Below are 19,035 nucleotides of genomic sequence, written 5' to 3'. Positions count from 1 at the left end.
AGTGGCTATTAAATTCCTCCCCGTTCTGTACTTCGTGGAGGGCGGGCAACTGCCTGGGCTGACACAGGTCCCGGGACCACCTTCGAGTGGTGCCAGCCGCGCCCATCTGAGGACAGGGGTGGGGGCTTGGGTTGCCAAGAACCAGGGGTGCTGAGCCCGGCCCTTCAGCCCAGAGGTGCCCCAACTCCGGCCCCTCGGTTTTTGAGAATTCCCCTGTGATGTTTGTATTAGTCAGCGAAAGGGGCGCTGATGCAAAATACTAGAAATGGGTTGGTTTTTATAAAGGGTATGTATGTGGGGTAGGAGCTTACAGATACCAGCCATAAAGCATAAGTTACTTCCCTCACCGAAGTCTATCTCCACGTGCTGGAGCAAGGTGGCTGCCGACGGCTGCGGGGTTCAGGCTTCCTGGGTTCCTCTGGGCTCAGCTCCTCTGTTTTCTCCACAAGGTCAGCTGTAGACTGTCAGGTGAAGGGCTCTGTCTCTTTCCCCGGGGCTCCAGCTTCAGCATCAAACTGTAGTATCAAAAACTGCCCACTCTGTCCTTGGCCAGGCCTTTTATCTGTGAGTCCCACCCACCAAGGGGCAGGGACTCAATGCCCTAATGACATGGCCCCATCACAGCCTTAATTGTGACTCAATCACGCCCAGGTACAGACCAGATCACAAATATAATCTGTTATCTATTTTCGGAATTCCTAACCACATCAGACTGCTACAGGGTGTGTGGTTTCTGCTGTTCTGGATGATCTGGACGGTGACGACGCTGGTGAATCTCTGGGGCCTTGCGCGCTTTCTTCGTGGTTTTTCTCTGAAGCGTATTCCCGGGTTGCTTTGACAAGGCAGGATGCCAGCACCGGGAAGGGGCTTTCAGGGGCCTGCTGTCAGCCGCCGTGGCGCCCCGTGCGGCCTTCGTGTGTGTCCAGAGGGGCACTGCCGGGGCCAGGCTCGGGGAACAGCCTTCCTTTTTCACACGGTCACTCTGACAAGTGACGGGTTTCCCCGAGAGGTGAGCCGCGTGAGCGGTGCTGGCAGCTTGCCCACGTGGGCGCACGCCACGGCGGGAGGACTGCGTGCGTGGCCCGGAGTGCTCCAAACGCCCCCGGGTCTCCTCAGCGCCACGTGGGCAAGCGTCTCCCCACGGGCTGCGTGGGTGGGAGGGCGGCAGTTCCCGTGAAGACAGTACGGAAGCCCCAGCTGCTCTGCTCTGCCCGTGGGCTCTGCCCCTGGGCGGCGACTTCTCCAAGTGGCTGGTGGCGGGGGTAGGTGAGCCAGGGCGAGGCGTGGCCATGGCCCCGGAAGTGCCACGGAACGTGGTCACGCCGGCAGCAGCCCAGCACAGGACTCTGTCCCTCCAGGCGCTGGGCAGCGGTGAGAGCCGAGGGCTGCTGCTGCGCAGGACGCAGAGCCGGCCCCTCCCGGGGCGCTGACGGGTCGTCCTGGGTTTTACCTGGTGACGTGAACATGATGTGCTGTGGACGCGCAGTCGTGCGCATCAGTGTGCCGAGCAACGGCCTAACGTAAAGCTTGAGAACGCCGTTTTCAGCAAAATTAATGTTCTCCAGCCCATTGTACGGCAAGCTTTGTACCACATGTCGTTTTCGCCGGGGTACACGCAGGCGTGGGTTTTCTTTCTCCAGGAGACAAAGTCAGCACGTGCCGTTGGCTGCCGGCCTTGGTGTCCACTAGCCCCAAGTCCCACAGTCGAGGTGGAGTTCAGAGACACGTGTGCAGCGGCTTTGCTGTCCCCACAGGGATTTGCGCGGAAGCGTGACCCCGCACGCCGCAGCCTGGGCTGGGTGGCGCCTGCAGGCCGTGTGATTTTCACGTCCTGTGCGGTTTACAGGCCCCCCCCCCCCCCCCCCCCCCCCCGCGAAGGCCTTTCTGCACCGTCACGCGTTAAAGCCCGACGGCTCCAGAGCCGCGTTCCGGGGGACGGCTGCGCTCAGCCGGGTCCGAGCCTGGGGGCAGAGCACGGCGAGCAGAGGGCCCGGCGCAGCCGCACAGCCTCTCCAGGGAAAGCCCTGCCTGAGTTAAATGCAGTCTTTGTCTTTTGTATTTACACGGAATAAAATCAGGAAAAAGACATGAAGCCCCACTTCAAACTCTGAAGTCACAAAATGATTTAATTTATTCGTTTTCCTTTATTGGGAACGTTAAATAAAATGTGGATTAATTTCTTTTTAAGGAGGTACCAGGGACCTTGTCATGGGAAGCAGGTGCTCAACCACTGAGCATCTGCTCCCCAGATGAAAATCTTAAAGTTATTTGTATTTAATTTGTAAAGTGATTTTATAACGTTGTAATTCATAGTTAAAAGTCCTGTGACTTTTATTTTCTAACCCTATTTTTTAAAAAGGTTTATTTATTTTTATTTATTTCTTCTCCCCTTCCCCCCCCACCAAGTTGTCTGCTCTCTGTGTCCACTCACTGTGTGTTCTTCTGTGACCGCTTCTATCCTTATCAGCGGCATGGGAATCTGTGTTTCTTTTTGCTGCGTCATCTTGTTGTGTCAGCTCTCCGTGTGTGCGGCGCCATTCCTGGGCAGGCTGCACTTTCTTTAGCGCTGGGCGGCTCTCCTTACGGGGCGCACTCCTTGTGCGTGGGGCTCCCCTACGCAGGGGACACCCCTGCATGGCAGGGCACTCCTTGCGCGCATCAGCACTGCGCATGGGCCAGCTCCACACGGGTCAAGGAGGCCCGGGGTTTGAACCACGGACCTCCCATGTGGTAGACAGATGCCCTAACCACTGGGCCAAGTCCGCTTCCCCCTATTTTAAAAATGTGTCATTTTTACCACAGAAAATAATTTAGGCTTACTTTTTCCCCCTACCTCCCCCCATGGCCTTTTTGCAACTAATTGCTGACATACTGTTGATGTACATTTTTCATTCTTTGTTAAAGTTTGCAGGGATACTAAGAACATTAAAGTTAGAATCCCTTGGTTCCCATCTAATTTTCTTTAAATTTAGAATCTAAAAATACTATTTAAATTAGTATTGTGTTTATGTAATTTATGCTTTTGGGCTTTATCACCAACGTGATAATTTAGGGTCTGATGTGGCGGGCGTGTGCTGCGGCAGTCAACCCTTGAATTTTTTAGCACGTAGAATGCATTTGTGCAAGCTAAGAGTTTGTTCTGATAGTGTTTGAAAAGACAATGATTGTTGAGCTTAAAATTCCTGTTTCCTTCCAGCCTGGTGAGTGTTTTTGTTGGTTTGGGCAGCTTGGTTTCCTAAGGATAGCACACTTGCAGTGTAAGGCCTTTGCCTTGCCGTCTTTGTTTTGGGAGAACCCCCGTCTCCCTTCAGACCCCGAGCTGCCTCGTGGTCACTGTGACCCGGTTAGACGAGGAGCTTCACGAGAAGCTGTCCCGGAGCTGCTGGTTCTCGTGGCAGGTGGCTGCCTCCTCTGGAGCTTTCTTCTCCTACAGCTTTCCTCTCCCAAACCCCTCACGAAGCACCAAACTCCAACCTCGTGGTAACGGCCTCAGGCCATCCGAACCCCAAACGCACATTCACGCTGAGGGCAGAACCACGTGGCCCTAACTCAGTCGTCCACGCGAATGTGCCTCCGCCACGTCCAAGCTCAGCAGACCCCAGGAGGGCAAGCCTCGCGTGGCAGGCCCCGCTTCCTAGCGGCCTGACTGGCACCTGCCGTTTATTTTAACATTTCCTTTAGAGTTGCCAGAACGTTCGGCTTAGCTCTCAGAGAAGTAGCAGCCCTCTTGGCCCGTCCTGGTGTCATCATTGATGTGCATTTCAAGTCGTAGGGGCTGCGGGAAGTTCGAGCATTAACAGGCGTGGGAAGCGGCCCGGCTGACGCGCAGTCAGATCCCACCCAACGGGTGGGGGCGGAGAGCGGGGGCCAGGGGGAAAGCAGGGGCCGCGGGGAGGGCAGGGGCCGGGGGGGAGAACAAGGGCCGCGGGGAGGGCAGGGGCGGGGGGGGGGGGGGAGCAGGGGCCGCGGGGAGGGCAGGGGCTGGCCCCCTGGGGAGAGCAGGGTCCGTCGGTCAGGCGAGAAGCACCTGCTGCACTCCTGGGTGGAGAGGAAACCCCTCGGGGAAGCTGTGGGGTCTGCGCACGTTCCGAGAAGGGCACACAGGGTGGGGGCTCGGGAGGGTGTGGCTAGCACACCAGCCCGAAGGACAGTGGGCGAGGCCCCCAAGCCTGGAGACAGCCACGCCGCAGGGCCACGCGCGCCTGCCAGCCGCCATGCTCGGGCCCGGGTGCTGACGGGCGGCTCAGGGCTGAGGCCGGGGGGCTCTGGGCTGCCCTGCCATGCTGGGGGCCTGTGGGGGCCTCGGCTCGTCGCCCGCGCCGTGCAGAGCTGGGAGTGGGGCGGGCGCCACGCCAGCCTCGGGGCGCCGGTCACAGGGGCCGTGGATTTGGGGGTTGTTTGTGCGTTGCAGACAAAACCAACTTCCTGCGCCTGCCCGACCTCCTCAACATCCGCGTGGTCGCCATCAGCGCCAGGACGCACCCCCTGGAGGCGTGGGTGCCGCGCGTGTACGGCGCCCCGGCCAGCCGCTTCGTCCACGCGGTGGTCCGGCACAGGCAAGTGGGGCGAGCTGGGCCCCCAGAGCCGCCGGGAGCCTCGGGGCCGGGGGTGGCACGCGCCCTGTCGTCGCCGCTGGCGGCCGGCTGCTTGGCGCTTTTGGTTTACCCGCGGGGCGAGGAGACGGCCGGGTCGACCGGGCTCCCCTCTGCGCCATGTCCTGGGACGCTGACCAGCCGCAGGCTGGACCTGCGTCCCGAGCCGGGGCCGAGCCCGCCTGCGCCACGGAGCGCCCGGCCCCCGAGGCCGCGGGAGTCGGGGTGGAACCCGGCACTGCGGGCCAGCGAGTCAGCGCGGGAAGAACGCACGTGTTCTCGTGTCTGGAACGTGGCCAGGGAGGCGAGTGCAGGTTCTGGGAGGCCCGATTTCCGGTCTCCACACGAGCTCACCCGCTCGTCCTCAGCACGGCCTCCGGGGGAACGGCCGTTCCCTTCGCGGGCTGCTTGATGGACCTGCTGTATATTTGGTAATTTGATGCTAACTCGTCCCTCCTGGTTTGAGATTCTATTTTTCACTTCTGTGGCCTGAGCACCCTGATCGCCACCTCCCCGGCTGGGCTGACCTCGGGCTTTGTCTTAGAAAGCCCTGGAGGGCGCCTCGGCCCGTGGCACGGGCCGTACCTCCAGCGGCCACGCGTGGTGCCGGCTAAGGCGCGAGGCACGGGGGCCCTCCTGGTAGCACCGATGGCCTTGCCGCACCGAGGTCACGGGGTGGGCCTTCTCCGCGCGCCCGGAGGGGCACCCGGGACCCGCTGGAGCGAAGGGCAGGAGGCCCTGTGCCACACGGAGCCGAGAAGTCGAGTGACGCCGGCCGCCGCGTCCCCCACGGCCACCCCAAACTGGGAGCGGAAGGAGGCGGCGCCGGGCCTCGGGGGCGGAGAATGCCAGGAGGGGGGGTCGTTGGAGGCTTTTGAGGGAAAGGCGCTAGTTCCCGGGGCAGGCTGCGCAGGTGTGGCGACGTGGGCTGACCCCACCCTCCTGGGGGCCCCACCTGGTGGCAGGTAAACCGAGCCGTGGGGAGCCTGGCCTTCCTTCCTTTCCTCCGTGGGCACAGGCTGTGCCAGCGTCGGCGGGAGGCAGGCGGGCCTCAGGGCCTGCCGGGCTGGACCCGTGGTGGACTGGGAGCGAGTGTGCGTGTGTGTGCGTGAGAACACGCGTGTGTATGTGCATGCGTGAGCATGTGAGCATGCGTGAGCAAGAGCACCTGCACGTGAGCGTGAGTGCGTGTGATTGCCTGTGTGAACAGGAGCATGTGCACGAGAGCATGTGCGTGAGCGTGAGCGCGTGTGCATGTGGGCGTGTGGCTTGGGGAGGGCGGCTCCTGCAGCCGCGGTGCTGCCGGGGGCCGACGTGGCCATGTGGAGAGGCCCGTGGCCCTGTCCCGTGGCCCGTGGGGACGGGCCTCCGCCCTCGGTGCAGGGTCTTCGTCTGGGCCTGCGACGCCGTCGTCCTGGCTAACGCCGTGCTCATCGCCCTGGAGGAGAAGAGCGTCGTGGTGTCGCGCGCGGAGTGGCTCTTCCTGTCGCTCTATGTTCTCGAGATCCTCCTGAAGCTCTACACCTACGAGCCCCGCGCCTACTTTGGAAGGACGCAGTTCTGGAACTGGTCAGTCTCTCCGCCCAGCGCCGGGCGCCCTCTGAGCTCTGCTCCTGGACTCGGGTGTTTTACGATGGGTTGGGGGCGGGGGCCCCCTGGCCTCGGAAGCCACCGCTGTGCGCGCCGCACGTGCTGCTGCGAGCTGACGTGGCTCCGTGGCGGCCCCCGGCCTTGCCTGCCCCCGGCACTGGGTCCGACGCCCTGCTTGGCGGCGGGCTGCGGGTTCTCAGCGGCCCTGCTCTGTGCCACAGGTTTGACGCGCTGATCGTCGTCGCCGCCCTGGTGGGCACCGTGGCCCACGACGCCATCCGGGCAGGTCGGTGCCCCGGCCGTTCTGCGCGCTCTCCCGCGTCTTCCTGGGGCTCCTTGTGCTGGACAGCGGTCTTCCATGGCCTTGGGAGGGGGCGGCGCCCTCAAGCTGCCCGGGCCTGGTGGGCAGCGCGGATCGAGCCGCGTTGGAGGTGTCCTGGCGGGCGTCCTGTGGCTCTGCGCCAGCAGGGCCCTGGTGGCCCCCAGGTCCCAGGCGTGCGGGCGGGGGGCTCTGGCTGGTGCTGTCCCCCTCGCCTTCCTCCGTCCTCCGCTCCACCTGCCACCCGCTCCCTGTAGCGGGCGACGTCGGCTCCGCTTCCTGTGGCCCCGCTGGGCTGGGCAAGGCTGCGCTTCTGCGCCACGCCCTGCTGGGGGATGGTGGTGGCCTGGGGGCCCAGCCAGGGTGGGGGCTGCGCATCCTGGCCTGGCCGCCCGGAGGCTCACGGGGCGCACGGTGAGCCCGTGGCCCTGCGGAAACAGGCCGTTCAGCGGTGGCGTGCTCCTCCAGCCGGGAACTACGACAGCCAGCCCATCCTGGACGTCGTCCTGGTGCTGAGGGTGCTGCGGCTCCTGCGCGTCGTCGTCAGCGTCCAGAAGTGAGCACCGAATGAGACCACGGGGCTGCCCGCCCGCGGTGCCACGGACGCCCGAAGGACGGACCCAGCCGGGCGCCTGGCAGGCTGGGGCGCCCCGGGGTGGTGGGGAATCAAGACGGGGAGGCGTGCCACGTCATGGCCTCCTCCCGTGGCCCCCTCCTCCCGTGGCCCCCCTCCTCCCGTGGCCCCCTCCTCCTGTGGCCCCTCCTCCACATCGCCACATCCGCGTCCTTGGTGGTTCTGCCCAGAGTAGTGACGGCGGCAGCGGCGGATGCTGCGGGGAAGCGGGGTGGGCGCAGAGAGGTCAAGGAGCTCCCAGGTGCTGCACACCTGGGAGGAGGCAGAGCCAGAGGCTGACGCCCGAGCGCATTTTGGGGGGCAGGTTCCTTTCGGGGCACACAGGGCAGCGTCTCCCCCAGAAGTGTCTGCGGTCAGCACTGGCCTCCAGGGCCGCTTCAGAACAGGCCTGGTTTGGGTGGAGACGAAGTCGGGGAGAGAAGCCCCCGGCCGGGCCACCAACATCCCCGGGGACCTCCCCACGCGGTGCGAGTCCGGCTCCGCGGGCAGCTGCACCAGCCCAGGGGCCGTTCCCAGGCCTGGGTGCCAGGCCGGGGTGGCTGTGCCGAGGGCCGCCAGCGGAGCCCCTTCTCCTAGGTTCCGCGTGATAGTGAACGCCCTGCTCAGCGTCGGCCCCATGACCCTGACCTTCGGTGGCCTGGTCCTGGTAAGCGGCCGCGCCAGGCGGGAGCGCGTCTCGGGGCTCAGCCCGCGGCGGGAGCAGGGGGAGGCCCGGGGGCAGCCGCCTTTCCTCGAAATCCCCGACTCGCAGCCCTGCCTGCCTCGTTCCTGCTCAGGGGGACGGTCCCCGCAGGCGCCAGGGCAGGCGGCTCTGGGGGCTCGGGCCCCGGTCCACCCCCTGCTGCCCCTGGACGCACCTGCCCCCACCCACCCCCTGCTGCCCATGGACACACCTGCCCCCACCTGCTTCACGGTGACTCCATGCGGTATGGGGGGCCCCTGCCACGGGCTCTTCGGCTTTCTCTTTTGTTACCATGATAAAAAGTTCAGTTCCTACGAAGGCCGGGGTGCAGACAGCCCCTGCCGCCCCCCTCTTCCCGCCCGGCCTCGGGTTCCCGCTGAGCTGCCTGCCGAGTGCGCAGGACCCCCGACCCCCGCGTTGTGCGCCTCGTTTCCCGTTTGCCATGTGGCGGTGCACGCAACACATTGTTGCACGGCCTCAGGCCACATAACGTTGCGTGTGGGTTCTGGGAGGACGCGGGTCCGCGTGTCGCTGCGTGGCAGTGTACCGCGCAGGGAAGCACCACGCCGCGTCTCGGCGGCCCCCGCTGGCCGCCCTGGCGGTGCCCCCTGTGGGGCCGCTCCTGTGGCGCTTTGTGTTTGGGCAGCTGTGGCTGGAGGATCAGTTCCCGCGGAGGAGCCCCTGGGCCGTGAGGTCAAAACGAGCTTCCGGCTGGACCAGCAGGCCGTGCCCCCAAGTCCCAGCGGCGGGTGGCGGGCAGCAGCCCTGCTCGGGGCGCCCGCCGTGGTGGGGGCTTATCTAGCGCTTCCACGCCCCCGCATGGCCTAGGTCGCCGAGTCCTGCTGCTCCCGTTGCCGCGAGGCCACGCATCTCCCCGTCCTGCCAGCTGTGCTCTTCACTCCACAGCCCGTCCCTCCGTCCGCTCCATCGCTTTTGTTTTTGATAGAGTTTGTAGGAGCTTTTGCTTTTTATGGAAATAGGCACTTGCTAAGTTGTATATGGAGCAGGTATTAATATTTTCCCTTGTCTGTCCCTTGTTGACAAAGACTTTTTGTTTTGATTTTGGCTGTATAAAAATTTTACATTTTTATGTAGTCATCTTTGTCAATCTTTTGTAGTTTCTGGGTTTTGTTATTCTTAGTAAGGTGTTTTCACTTTTTTTCCAGTTTATGGTTTCATGTTTTATGGTTTCCCCTTCGCTCCCTTTGGGGTTTATTTTAGTGTAAAGTACCAGGCGACGAGCCCATTGCTTCCTGAGAGCGCTGGCCCTGCGTCCTGCCGCTCCGTTGTCCAGCTGGCGCTCTCCTGCCCGTGGGGCAGCCCCGGCCTCTGCGCAGGCCAGCTGAGCGGCCGCCCGGCTGACGTGACCTGGAGGGGTCGGCCCCCTGGTCTTCGGTGGAGGGAACACAAGTAGTGGCCCCTCCGGGGGCCTTAGGCAAGTGTGGCCCGGCGGCCTCGGGGCAGGACGTGCCTTGGGCTGCCAGGGCTGCCAGGACACAAGCGCAGGCCGACGCCCGGAGCAGCAGGAGTCGAGGTGCGGTTCACCCTCAGGTGTCGTCGGGTCGTGTTTCCCCGCTGCTCACGCACACGCTGTGCTGTGGGTTGGCGTAAACGTTGGGAACTCGGGCTCACGGTTCTGAGGCCAGGGGTCCAGGATCGAGGCGCTGCTTTCCGCAGAAGACGGTGGCGCTTGGAGCCGGCTGCGGGGCCCGTGATGTCCATCCCGTGGCGGTGCGCTCGGCAGCCTCTCGGGGCTCTAGTTCCCCCGACTCCGGCTTCGGCTGCTCCCGTGGCCTCTTCTCTGTCTGACTCCCCTCTGCTTACAGAGGACGGGGGTCCGCAGCATCGGCTCCGCTGAAGGGGCAGCACAGCCGTCCTGCCTGCAGGGCCCCTGCCCGGGAGCGGTTTCCGGGGCCCGCAGCTGCGGCCCCCCGTGGGGCGGTCTCTGCCGCGTCTCCTCGGGCGCCCACCAGCTAGGCGTCCTGGGTGCCTGCTGCGGGGCCCCTCCCTCTAACCGAGAACCCCTCCGGAGGGCCACCACGGCGGGGCCACGCCCACGGGGGGCAGGGGCTGGCCAGCCTCTGCGGGAGCGGGCACCCGCCGCGCCTCTGCGCTGTGCCGTGCGGCTCGCGTGACGCGCCCTCCTAGGTGGTCTACTACGCGCTCGCCATCGTGGGCATGGAGCTCTTCCAGGGCAGGGTGCACTTCCTCGGCCCCAACGCCACGCGCGCCGAGGCCCTGGTGTGCGGGAACCCGGCCCTGAGCGGGTCCGCCTTCGCGCGCAGCCGGTACTGCACCAGCAACTTCAACGACCTCGCCTCGGCGCTGGTGGTGCTGATGGAGCTCACCGTGGTCAACCAGTGGCACGATATCCTTGGCGGGCGCTGGGGCGGGCGGGCGCGGGCTCGCGTGCCGGGGCGCGGGCTCGCGTGGCGGCACCCGGGGCTTTGGCTCCTTAGCTGTGCACTCCTGGCCGGAGGCTTTGCGCAGGTGACCCACCCGGCGGCGATGCTGTACTTCGTGGTGGTCCACGTCGTGGTCGTCATCCTCGTGGTCAAGTGAGTCCGCTCCCGCCGCGCTTAGCTGACGCGCCCCCGCACCTGCCCACCAGGGTCACCCCGTTTGTGTCCCTCCCGCTGTGCCAGCCTCCCACGGCGCTCCGCGACGGTCCTCTCAGCCCCCCACACTGTGGGGCCCGACAGCACCAGAGGTCCTGGGTGGGCTCCTGCCTCCCCCCAGGAATCCAATCACCCCCATTCCCTCTGGCCCCCCCCCCCCCGCCCAATCACCGCGCAGCCTTTGCTTAAGAGTCCAGCTGCGGGTCTCATAACTAAGGGTGTCGGTTCCCCGGCTGTCTGGCTGTGACCTCAGCACTTCCTCAGGTAGAGCAGAAGTGCGCCTCCAGGTGAACCCCAGGTAGAGTGGAGACACGCCCCTGGTAGATTCAGGTGGGGGAGGCGCCCCCTGGTAGACTGCGCCGGCATAGTCTGCCCGGCCCTCCCCGCGGGGAGCTGTGCACCGGGCTGAGGGCAGCCGGGCCGCGCCCCCCAAGCCGCCACCCCACCCCCCGGGCCCCGCCCCCGGGCCCCCTCCCGCCGGGCGTCCTGGATTCCGCGCCCTGCTCCTCAGTCGCCCGCACGCGGCCCCCTCCGTCGCTGTTCCTCTCCTGTTGGTGTTTCACCGTCCGCGTCCCTCTCTGGGCCTGGGGTCCGTCGTCCCGGGGCCCCCGCGCCCGTGACCCCGGCCCACCCCACCCCCCGTCGGCGCCAGGTGTGTCCCGGCCAAGAGGGAGGGGAAGCTGCGGCCGCTCCAGTCCGGCCTGGACGGACCATGGGACCAAAGAAAGCCACCCCCCAGGGCGCCGGAAGGGACCCCGCGTTGGACGGGCTGGGGCAGCAGGGGAGGGTGCCGCCGAGGCCGGGCAGGGGGCGCTGGCTGCCGGGGCCATCACGGGCGGGGCCTGGAAGCTCACCGACCTGGGGTGCGGCCCGCCGGGGCGCGGCAGCAGCGGCCCCCGCGGGGCGGATGGAGCAGGGCGCTGGGACCCATTGGCGCGGGGCGAGCGGGGCGCGGGGCGGGACCCACGGGGCGGATGGAGCGGGGCGCTGGGACCCACGGGGCGCGGGGCGGGACCCACGGGGCGGATGGAGTGGGGTGCTGGGACCCGCGGGGTGAGCGGGGCACTGGGACTCGCGGGGTGGATGGCGCGGGGCGGGGTGGGGCACCGGGCGGACCCCCGCAGGGCGGATGGAGCGGGGCGCTGGGCAGGCAGCCCCAGCCTGGCCTCGGCGCGCTTCACTGGGGCCCAGGCGGGGCTTCCCGGGGTGGGGGTCTGGGGGGCCCCTCGGCCCCTCCCGTGCCTGCCCACACCTTCTGGCCCCGAGGCCCCCACCGTCGTGCCCGCAGCCAGGTCCGGCCCCCGGAGTCGCTGTCCAGCAGCCTGGGGGAGCCTGGGGCCCAGGGCCACGTGCCCGGCCGGGGTGCTCGGGGACAGCGGCGTGGGGCAGCGCTGCTGGCGCCCTGACGCTCCCGCCCCCTCCAGCATCTTCACGGCCGTCATCCTGGAGGTGTTCTTCGTGGCGTATTCGCTGGAGAAGAGCGAGGTGGAGACGGCCATCGAGAAGAAGATCCAGGAGCTGGGCGTGGGCATCCCGGAGTGAGTGTCCTGCCGGGCCCAGCTGGGAAGGGCCAGCGTGGCTGCCCCGTCAGTGCCCGTGGTCGCCCGTCAGTGCTGGTCCTTGCCCCGTCAGCACCCGTGGTCACCCCATCAGCGCCCGTGGTCACCCCATCAGTGCCCGTGGTCACCCCATCAGCGCCCGTGGTCGCCCCATCAGTGCCCGTGGACGCCCCGTCAGCGCCCGTGGTCAGCCGTCAGCACCCGTGGTTGCCCGTCAGTGCCCGCAGACCCCCGCTCCCTGCGCTGCGGCAGGGGCCCCTCGAGGTGCCAGGGTGTGGCGGGCTGAGGGACCCCCGCTCACTCACTCCTGAAGGGCCGATGTGGAGGGGCTGCCTGGCGGTGACGCTGGGGACGGGAGCGACAAGACGGCCTTGCAAGGGCTCTACTTCAGAATCGCCTCCAAGAGTGAGTGTCCACCCGGCACAGGCGCTGGCCTGGCCGGCCTGCCCCGCGCCCGAGGCCAGTGCACACCTGCCCGCAGGGCTCCCGCCGCCCAGGAAGCCCGGCCCCGTGTTGGCCCGTGCCCTCACGAGCCGCTGCCTCCTGGCCCCCGGTCTCCTGACCCCTAGCCCCCGGCCTCAGGCCCGGCCTCCTCCGCTCGGCTCCCGCTGGCTGCCCCTTCTGGCCCGGCTGCAGCTCTCGGCTCCCCTTCAGGGGGACTCGGCCCACGGGGGAGACCCCACGTCTTCGAGGGGCGACGACTCCATCAGTGACGGTGTTTGGTTCACCCTCCACAAGGCGGGGGCCCCGGGGAGACCCACGGCCCGAGCTCTGGGCTGTGGCCGAGCACCCTCAGTGGGCCTTCCGGGAGGACCCTGCTGGGCCTCAGCCCGAGGGCGCGGGAGCTGGGGGCTGCCAGGAGGAGGGTGACGCCCCGCCTTGGCCCCCAGAGTACAGGACCGTGGACACGCTGCTGCAGCGGATGTTTGAGTCTGAAATCGCTCCAGACGACGAGGGCCCGACCTTGGATGAGATTCTGAGTGGCTCGCCCAGTGACATGTACCTGCAGAACCCCAGTTACGAAGAGGGCGCGTGATGTTGAGCAGCACAGCGCGCCCCGAAACCAGCCAAGCTGCCGAGCCTGCCTGCAGCGCGCTGCTCCAGCCTGCGCTGCTTCCGCGCTCCCTGTCCCGAGGCTGGGGCAGGCGTGCCCACTGGGGGAGGTGTGCCCGCCGGGGCAGGTGTGCCCGCCGGGGCAGGTGTGCCCACCGCAGCCTCCTCAGCTCTGATCCCGGGAGGAAGGAGGAGCTCGCCGAGGGCGCGTGGGCGCGCAGGGCTTTTCTGCGGGTGCTGCAGCTTCTCCATCTCTTTTCCCTGGAACTCGGCTCTCCTGTCTACCTACCTGTCTCAGCGTCCCACGGGCGAATCCTGGGCAGCCAGGTGTGCCACAGGAGCTCTGCTGGAACCGCGGCTCTTAAATGCACTGCTAATTGAAAGTCAAGAAATGTGAAAATAAAAGTACGTTGTATTTTGCCCAAACCTAATTCTTTCCAGAGGCATCGGTGTGCAGCCCTTCGTTCTTCTGCACGGGCCCCCAAAGCCCTGCAGTCGGGGACCTTCCCTCGGGGCCGGGGGCCTCTGGCTGTGTCCGGGTGGTGACCGAGGAGGGCTTGCTGGGGACGCCGTTTCCCGGGCCCATGGGCCTGGTAGCAGAGCCCCGCCCCCGACGCACCCCCCGATGTGCCCCCTGCACGGGCAGGGCTCTTTGGGGTGCAAAGCGCCCCGCTCTTCGGCATCGCTACCTTGGGTTGGAGTGACCCGAGGGGCCCGGGGGCTCTTGCTGACCGCCGTCCTGCTGTGCGGGTGCCTGCTGTGGCCACACTGGGTACTGAGCCGCAGCTTAGTGTCTTCATTCATACTCGCGGCCGTCTCCTTTTTAATTAGGGGGACATGCACAGTCATTGTCAAAATTCAACCCAGCTGCAGCGGTCAGAGGAGGCGCTTCGTCCCGCTCCTCCCTGCTCGTCCCACCCGCAGCGACGCCCGCCAGGGTGGTCTGTTGTGGTTCATCCGTCTGCGGTTACAGGCCTCCCGTTGTGGTCACCCCTCGGGCTGAAGTGTGGTTTGCTGGCCTGGCGGGGGAGCAGCCGCGGCAGGCCAAGCCGCTGCCCCCATAATAGGGTGGCTGGTCGGACTCACCGCCACCCCTGAAGGGAGCTCGGCATGGGCGCAGAGTGCCCTTGGGTCTCCCCTTCTCGGCAGCCATGCTTCCGCGGCCGCCCCTCCTCCCGGATGGCGCCACACGATGCCTGTGGGGCGGCACCCTTCTTCTTTCTCCCTGCGCAGACGCAGGGCGGAAAAATCCAGTCTGCCCTTTTCCCTCCCCCCGACAGCAGCAACAGCCAGGCGTGGGCGGAAAAATCCAGTCTGCCCTCCACCCCAGCAACAGCAGCCACCAATCCCTAAACCCTGCCCCTTCCCCCAGCAACAGCGACAGCCAATCCCTAACCACCACCCCTCCCCCGTCCAGTACCGCCCACTGACCTTTTGCCGGCAACCAATCAGAACAGGGCGTGGCTTCGACCAATCAGCCTTCCCCAGCCCCTATAAAACTGTTGCCTCTCCCTCAATAAAGTGGACTTGCGTGTTTACCTTGTCTCTGCGGTAGTTCTTCTGCCGTGCGCCCTCCAGTCCTGAGAGCCCCCAACAAGGGCCTGGCCTCCCTTGTCCCCAGTTCGTCGCCTGCTTCTCCGGGCGACCCCTTCGTCGCCGGCTTCGCCGGGCGACCCCGTCAGCCGAACCGCGCAACCCCTGTGAGACCGACCCCTCGTCTGCTGCCGGACCGACCCCTCGTCCCAAGTGGGACCGACCCCTCGTCCCAAGCAGGACCGACCCCTCGTCCAGAGCTGGACCGACCCCTCGTCCGCAGCCAGACCCCACCTCTACCGACCGAGCAAGCCGCCGCATCCCATGTCCAGTACGTGACTGCGGTTTTTATCCTAAACGTGGGACCATGAACATTTTCATGTTCAGCCACCTGCTTTGACCGCTTCCAGCACTGCCCCGTGTGGCCTGTTTCTGCATTACGTAAATACCGTCGGATGCGGCTGCCCAGGGGTCCACGGCTCCTGTCTCCGTGACCTGTTTGAGCTGCCGTCCCTGGGCCTCCATGTTGCTCCAGGTGCTCGCTAGTGGACGGCAGTGGAGTGGGCCCCGACAGGTAACTCCCACCTGTGAGCACTGCTCCACGGGCACCGCCGCCTGGCAGCCACCAGGGGGCGCCCCGCCCACGGCGCAGCATCTGGGGGAGGAGTCAGAGCTGCTCACCCTCCACCCACCCCCGACGCCCCCATGGCCAGCGCTGCCCACCCACCCGGCAGCCTGCGTCTGCTCACGCTAAGATCCCCAATCAGTGAGATCACGCAGCACTCGTCCTTGTGTCCGGCTGGCTTCCCTCCCCAGGACATCGTCAAGTCTCTGCGTTGACCCTTGTATCAGGACGTCGTGGCTCTTCACGGCTGAAGACCAGCCACTGCGTGGACCGCATGTTTCATTTGTCCTTTCATCAGTTGATGGGCGCTTAGGCTGCCGCCGGCACTTGGCAATTGTGAGTAACGCTGCTGTGGACATCGATGTGCAAACATCTGCCCGAGTCCCAGCTTTTAGCCCCAAAAGTGGGACTGCCGGGTCAGACGGTAGCTCTGTAGAACCACCTGAAGAACCGCCGCGACCTCCACAGTGATGAGTGTTCCTTTCTCCACCTCCTGTCCCACACTCGTTATTTTCACTCCTAATAGTGGCTGTTCTACTGGGTGGGAAATGGTACCTCACTGTGTTTCACTTTTTATTTTTTGATACTGGGGCCAGGGATTGAACCCAGGACCTCATATGTGGGAAGCTGGTGCTCAACCACAGGGCTCCATCGGCTCCCCTGAGTTGATATTTCAGTTGTTTCCTTGTTTTTTTGTTTTTAGGAAGCACTGGGAACCAAACCCAGGACTCCCATGTGGGAAGCAGGTGCTCAACTGCTCGAGCCATATTTGCTCTCCTCATTGTAGGGTTTTTTTTAAAAAAAGATTTATTTATTTATTTCTCTCCCCCCGCCCCCAGTTGTCTGTTCTCTGTGTCTATTTGCTGCATCTTCTTTGTCTGCTTCTGTTGTTGTCACTGGCACAGGAATCTGTGTTCTTTCTGTTGTGTCATCTTGCTGTGTCAGCTCTCCGTGTGGGCGGCGCCATTCCTGGGCAGGCTGCACTTTCTTTCCCACTGGGCAGCTCTCCTTACGGGGCGCACTCCTTGAGCGTGGAGATCCCCTATGCGGGGACACCCCTGCGTGTCAGGGCACTCCTTGCGTGCATCAGCACTGCGCATGGGCCAGCTCCACACGGGTCAAGGAGGCCCGGGGTTTGAACCGCGGACCTCCCATGTGGTAGACGGACGCCCTAACCACTGGGCCAAGTCCGCCGCCTCCTCATTGTAGTTTTGATTTGCATTTCCCTAATGGCTAATAATGTTGAGCATCTTCTCAAGTGCTTCTTGGCCATTTGTATCCTTGGGGAAATGTCTAAGTTTTTTGCTCATTTTCTAATCACGTCATTTGTTATTGGGTTTTAGGGTTTCTTTATAAATTCTGGATGTTAAACCCTCATCACATAAATGGTTTCCAATTTTTTTTTTTACTTTCATGAAGTCCTGTGTACAAAATGCTTTCTATCTTGATAATGTACCATTAATTTTTTCTTTTGTTACTTGGTGTAAAGTTTAAGGAGCCCTTGCCTAACAAAAGAGGCTTCCATGTTTTCTTTTAGGAATTTTAGTCTTGGTTCTTATGTTTAGGTCTTTGATCCCATTTTAATTAGCTCTTTTACGTAGTGTGAGGTAGGGATTTGTCTTGTCTTTGCATGTGGATATAGCTTTCCCAGTACCATTTGTTCAAGAGACTATTCTTTACTCATTGAGTGGACTTGACACTGTGTCAGGTCAATTGGCCATAGATGTGAGGGTTTATTGTGAACTTTGGATTCCATTGGTCTGTGTGTATCCTTGTGCCAGTCATTTTCTTTATCTCCCCCCCTTTGCAGCTTGCTTGCTGTCTGCAGTGAGTCCATTCACTGTGCATTCTTCCGCATTTTTTGCTTGTCTCCCTTTTTGCTGAGTCAGCTCTCTGCAGCACTTGCTGGCCAGGCAGCATTCTGCATCCTGCCAGGAGCCTGCCTTCACAAGGAGGCCCTGGGACACGAACCCAGGACCTCCCATATGGTAGACGGGAGCCCAGCTGATTGAGCACAGCCGCTTCCCTACCATGTCATTTTGATTCCTGTGGCTTTATAGTTAGTTTTAAGATTGGGAAGTGAAGTCCTCCAACTTTTTCGACATGGCTTTGGCTATTTGGGGCCCCATCCTTCCATATAACTTGGATAATTGACTTCTCCGTTTCTGCAGAGAAGGCTGTTGGAATTTTAAATGGGATTGTATTGAATCTGTATACCACTTTGGGTAGAATTGACACTGAAAATATTTAGTCTTTCAAATCATGACTGTGGAATGTCCTTCCACTTACTTAGGTTTTGTAGTTTTCTATGTATAAGTCCTTCACATCCTTGGTTAAATTTATTCCTAGCTATTAGGGTCTTTCAGTGCTATTAAAAGAATTTTTCTTGACTTCCTCAAATATTACACAGCTGTTTAAAAGAGTGAGGCCATTGCATACTGTTACTTTCTCCAGTACATATTAAGTGAAAAAGAGCAAGATGCAGAAATATGCTAGTTGTGTGAAAAATATAACCTAGGAAAATGTGCCTGGAGTCATTTTTGGAAGGATTCACAACAGGTGGGGACATGGTGGGTGGGAGTAAAAGCAGGAAGAAGGAATCGGCTCTGCTCTTGGACTTTGTGTCCTCTTTGTTGTCATTATAATGCTAAGGAAGGAAGGAAGGAGGGGAGGTAGGTCGTTCAGGACAGGACCCTCCAGCCTGAAGAATCAGTAGCTGCTGGGAGCAGGCGGAGCGCGGGTTGAGCGCCTGCTTCCCAAGTACGAGGTCCTGGGTGCCGTCCCCGGCACCTCCTTAGGGAAAACCAAACGCCAACAAACAATAACAATCAAGAAATGCTAAGTTGGCTGCTATATTTTTAGAGCCTATTTATAAAGACCATTTCCAAGATCTGAGCTTTTCCTTTGAATGGTTTTGTAAAAAATGAAGAGGCTGGCCGTTGGGTCTGTGATGTTTCGCCTGGGCAGGGCGGGAGGGTAAAGGGCAGCCAAGCTGGACTCCGAAACCCTGGAAGCCTTGTGTGCTTTACAGACAGTCACATTTGGAAAAGAACCATCTTGGCCCTTCTGGTCTTCTTGTAGGTTCACAGTAGCCAGGCCGGGGTTTAGCTGGCTTCTGGGGGCGCTCACACCCCAAGGCAGCCTTCCCAGGCACCTGTCGTACCGGATGTTTTGTCAAAATACTCACAGCAACTAAGCTGATGGGACGTGTTGTGTGAACTTTATTTTCAACAGCTATTTACACCGACAGTAAACACAGACAGCATGAGGCCCGCAGGGCAGGGCCCCGACAGGGCGGTCGCTGTGTGCCCACGCCCGTCACTTCCGGGAGCGCTTGTACTCCAGGAGCAGCACGATCAGCCTGTTGCGCAGGGACCTGATCTTGCTGGCATAATGCTGTTGAAATGTTCTCTTAAGATTTTGCCTTAAAAAATCCAAAGACGGAAGATGATGACAGTCTGGTATGTTCAACATGACGTGAAAAAATTCACTCCACATCTCCAGATGAGGAAGCCTGGAGAGACAAGGGGCAAACGGCGGTTAACGCGCCTCCTGGCCGGCAGGGCCACCCACCCCGCTGACCGCAGGTGGTCCTCGTCTAAAAGCACCTGCAGGTGCCACAGAACAAGTGGAAATGCTGAGCCCCTGTAACCGCTGAGGCGAAGGCCCCGTTAATGCCGGCTCAGCCTTGTTATGCAGGTGAGGCCTTCAGTGGGGAGACTGGCTGCCTCCCTTGCTTTCAGAGGCCGGACCTGCCCTGGCTGCCCTGCACACCTGGCAGGCCGACCGGCTGCCTGGCCTCAGCCGAGGGTGGCCGGGGCCAGGCGGGG

General features: G+C 62.8%; 2 protein-coding genes across 3 annotated transcripts in view; one reads left to right on the top strand and one right to left on the bottom strand.

Annotated features, from left to right (window-relative positions):
* LOC101443231 (two pore channel protein 2-like) overlaps window positions 1-13,467 on the top strand; it is a 36,994-nt gene extending 23,527 nt beyond the window's left edge. The window contains exons 11-19 of the mRNA XM_058278082.2: window positions 5,976-6,161; window positions 6,404-6,468; window positions 6,970-7,057; window positions 7,712-7,781; window positions 9,966-10,185; window positions 10,285-10,375; window positions 11,860-11,973; window positions 12,308-12,399; window positions 12,885-13,467. Coding sequence (XP_058134065.1) covers window positions 5,976-6,161; window positions 6,404-6,468; window positions 6,970-7,057; window positions 7,712-7,781; window positions 9,966-10,185; window positions 10,285-10,375; window positions 11,860-11,973; window positions 12,308-12,399; window positions 12,885-13,030 — 1,072 coding nt within the window. The 3' untranslated portion in view covers window positions 13,031-13,467. The remainder of the gene's footprint in view (window positions 1-5,975; window positions 6,162-6,403; window positions 6,469-6,969; window positions 7,058-7,711; window positions 7,782-9,965; window positions 10,186-10,284; window positions 10,376-11,859; window positions 11,974-12,307; window positions 12,400-12,884) is intronic.
* A 4,936-nt stretch (window positions 13,468-18,403) lies between these two features.
* Window positions 18,404-19,035, bottom strand: part of BUB1 (BUB1 mitotic checkpoint serine/threonine kinase) — a 52,857-nt gene continuing 52,225 nt past the window's right edge. For both annotated transcript variants that reach the window (XM_071208703.1, XM_071208702.1), the window contains exon 25: window positions 18,404-18,719. In XM_071208703.1, the coding sequence (XP_071064804.1) occupies window positions 18,524-18,719 (196 nt within the window). In that variant the 3' untranslated portion in view covers window positions 18,404-18,523. The remainder of the gene's footprint in view (window positions 18,720-19,035) is intronic.

Source organism: Dasypus novemcinctus, chromosome 17, assembly GCF_030445035.2.
Source record: "Dasypus novemcinctus isolate mDasNov1 chromosome 17, mDasNov1.1.hap2, whole genome shotgun sequence".
Taxonomy (NCBI): Eukaryota; Metazoa; Chordata; class Mammalia; order Cingulata; family Dasypodidae; genus Dasypus; species Dasypus novemcinctus.
This window is presented reverse-complemented; position numbering and strand designations above follow the sequence as displayed.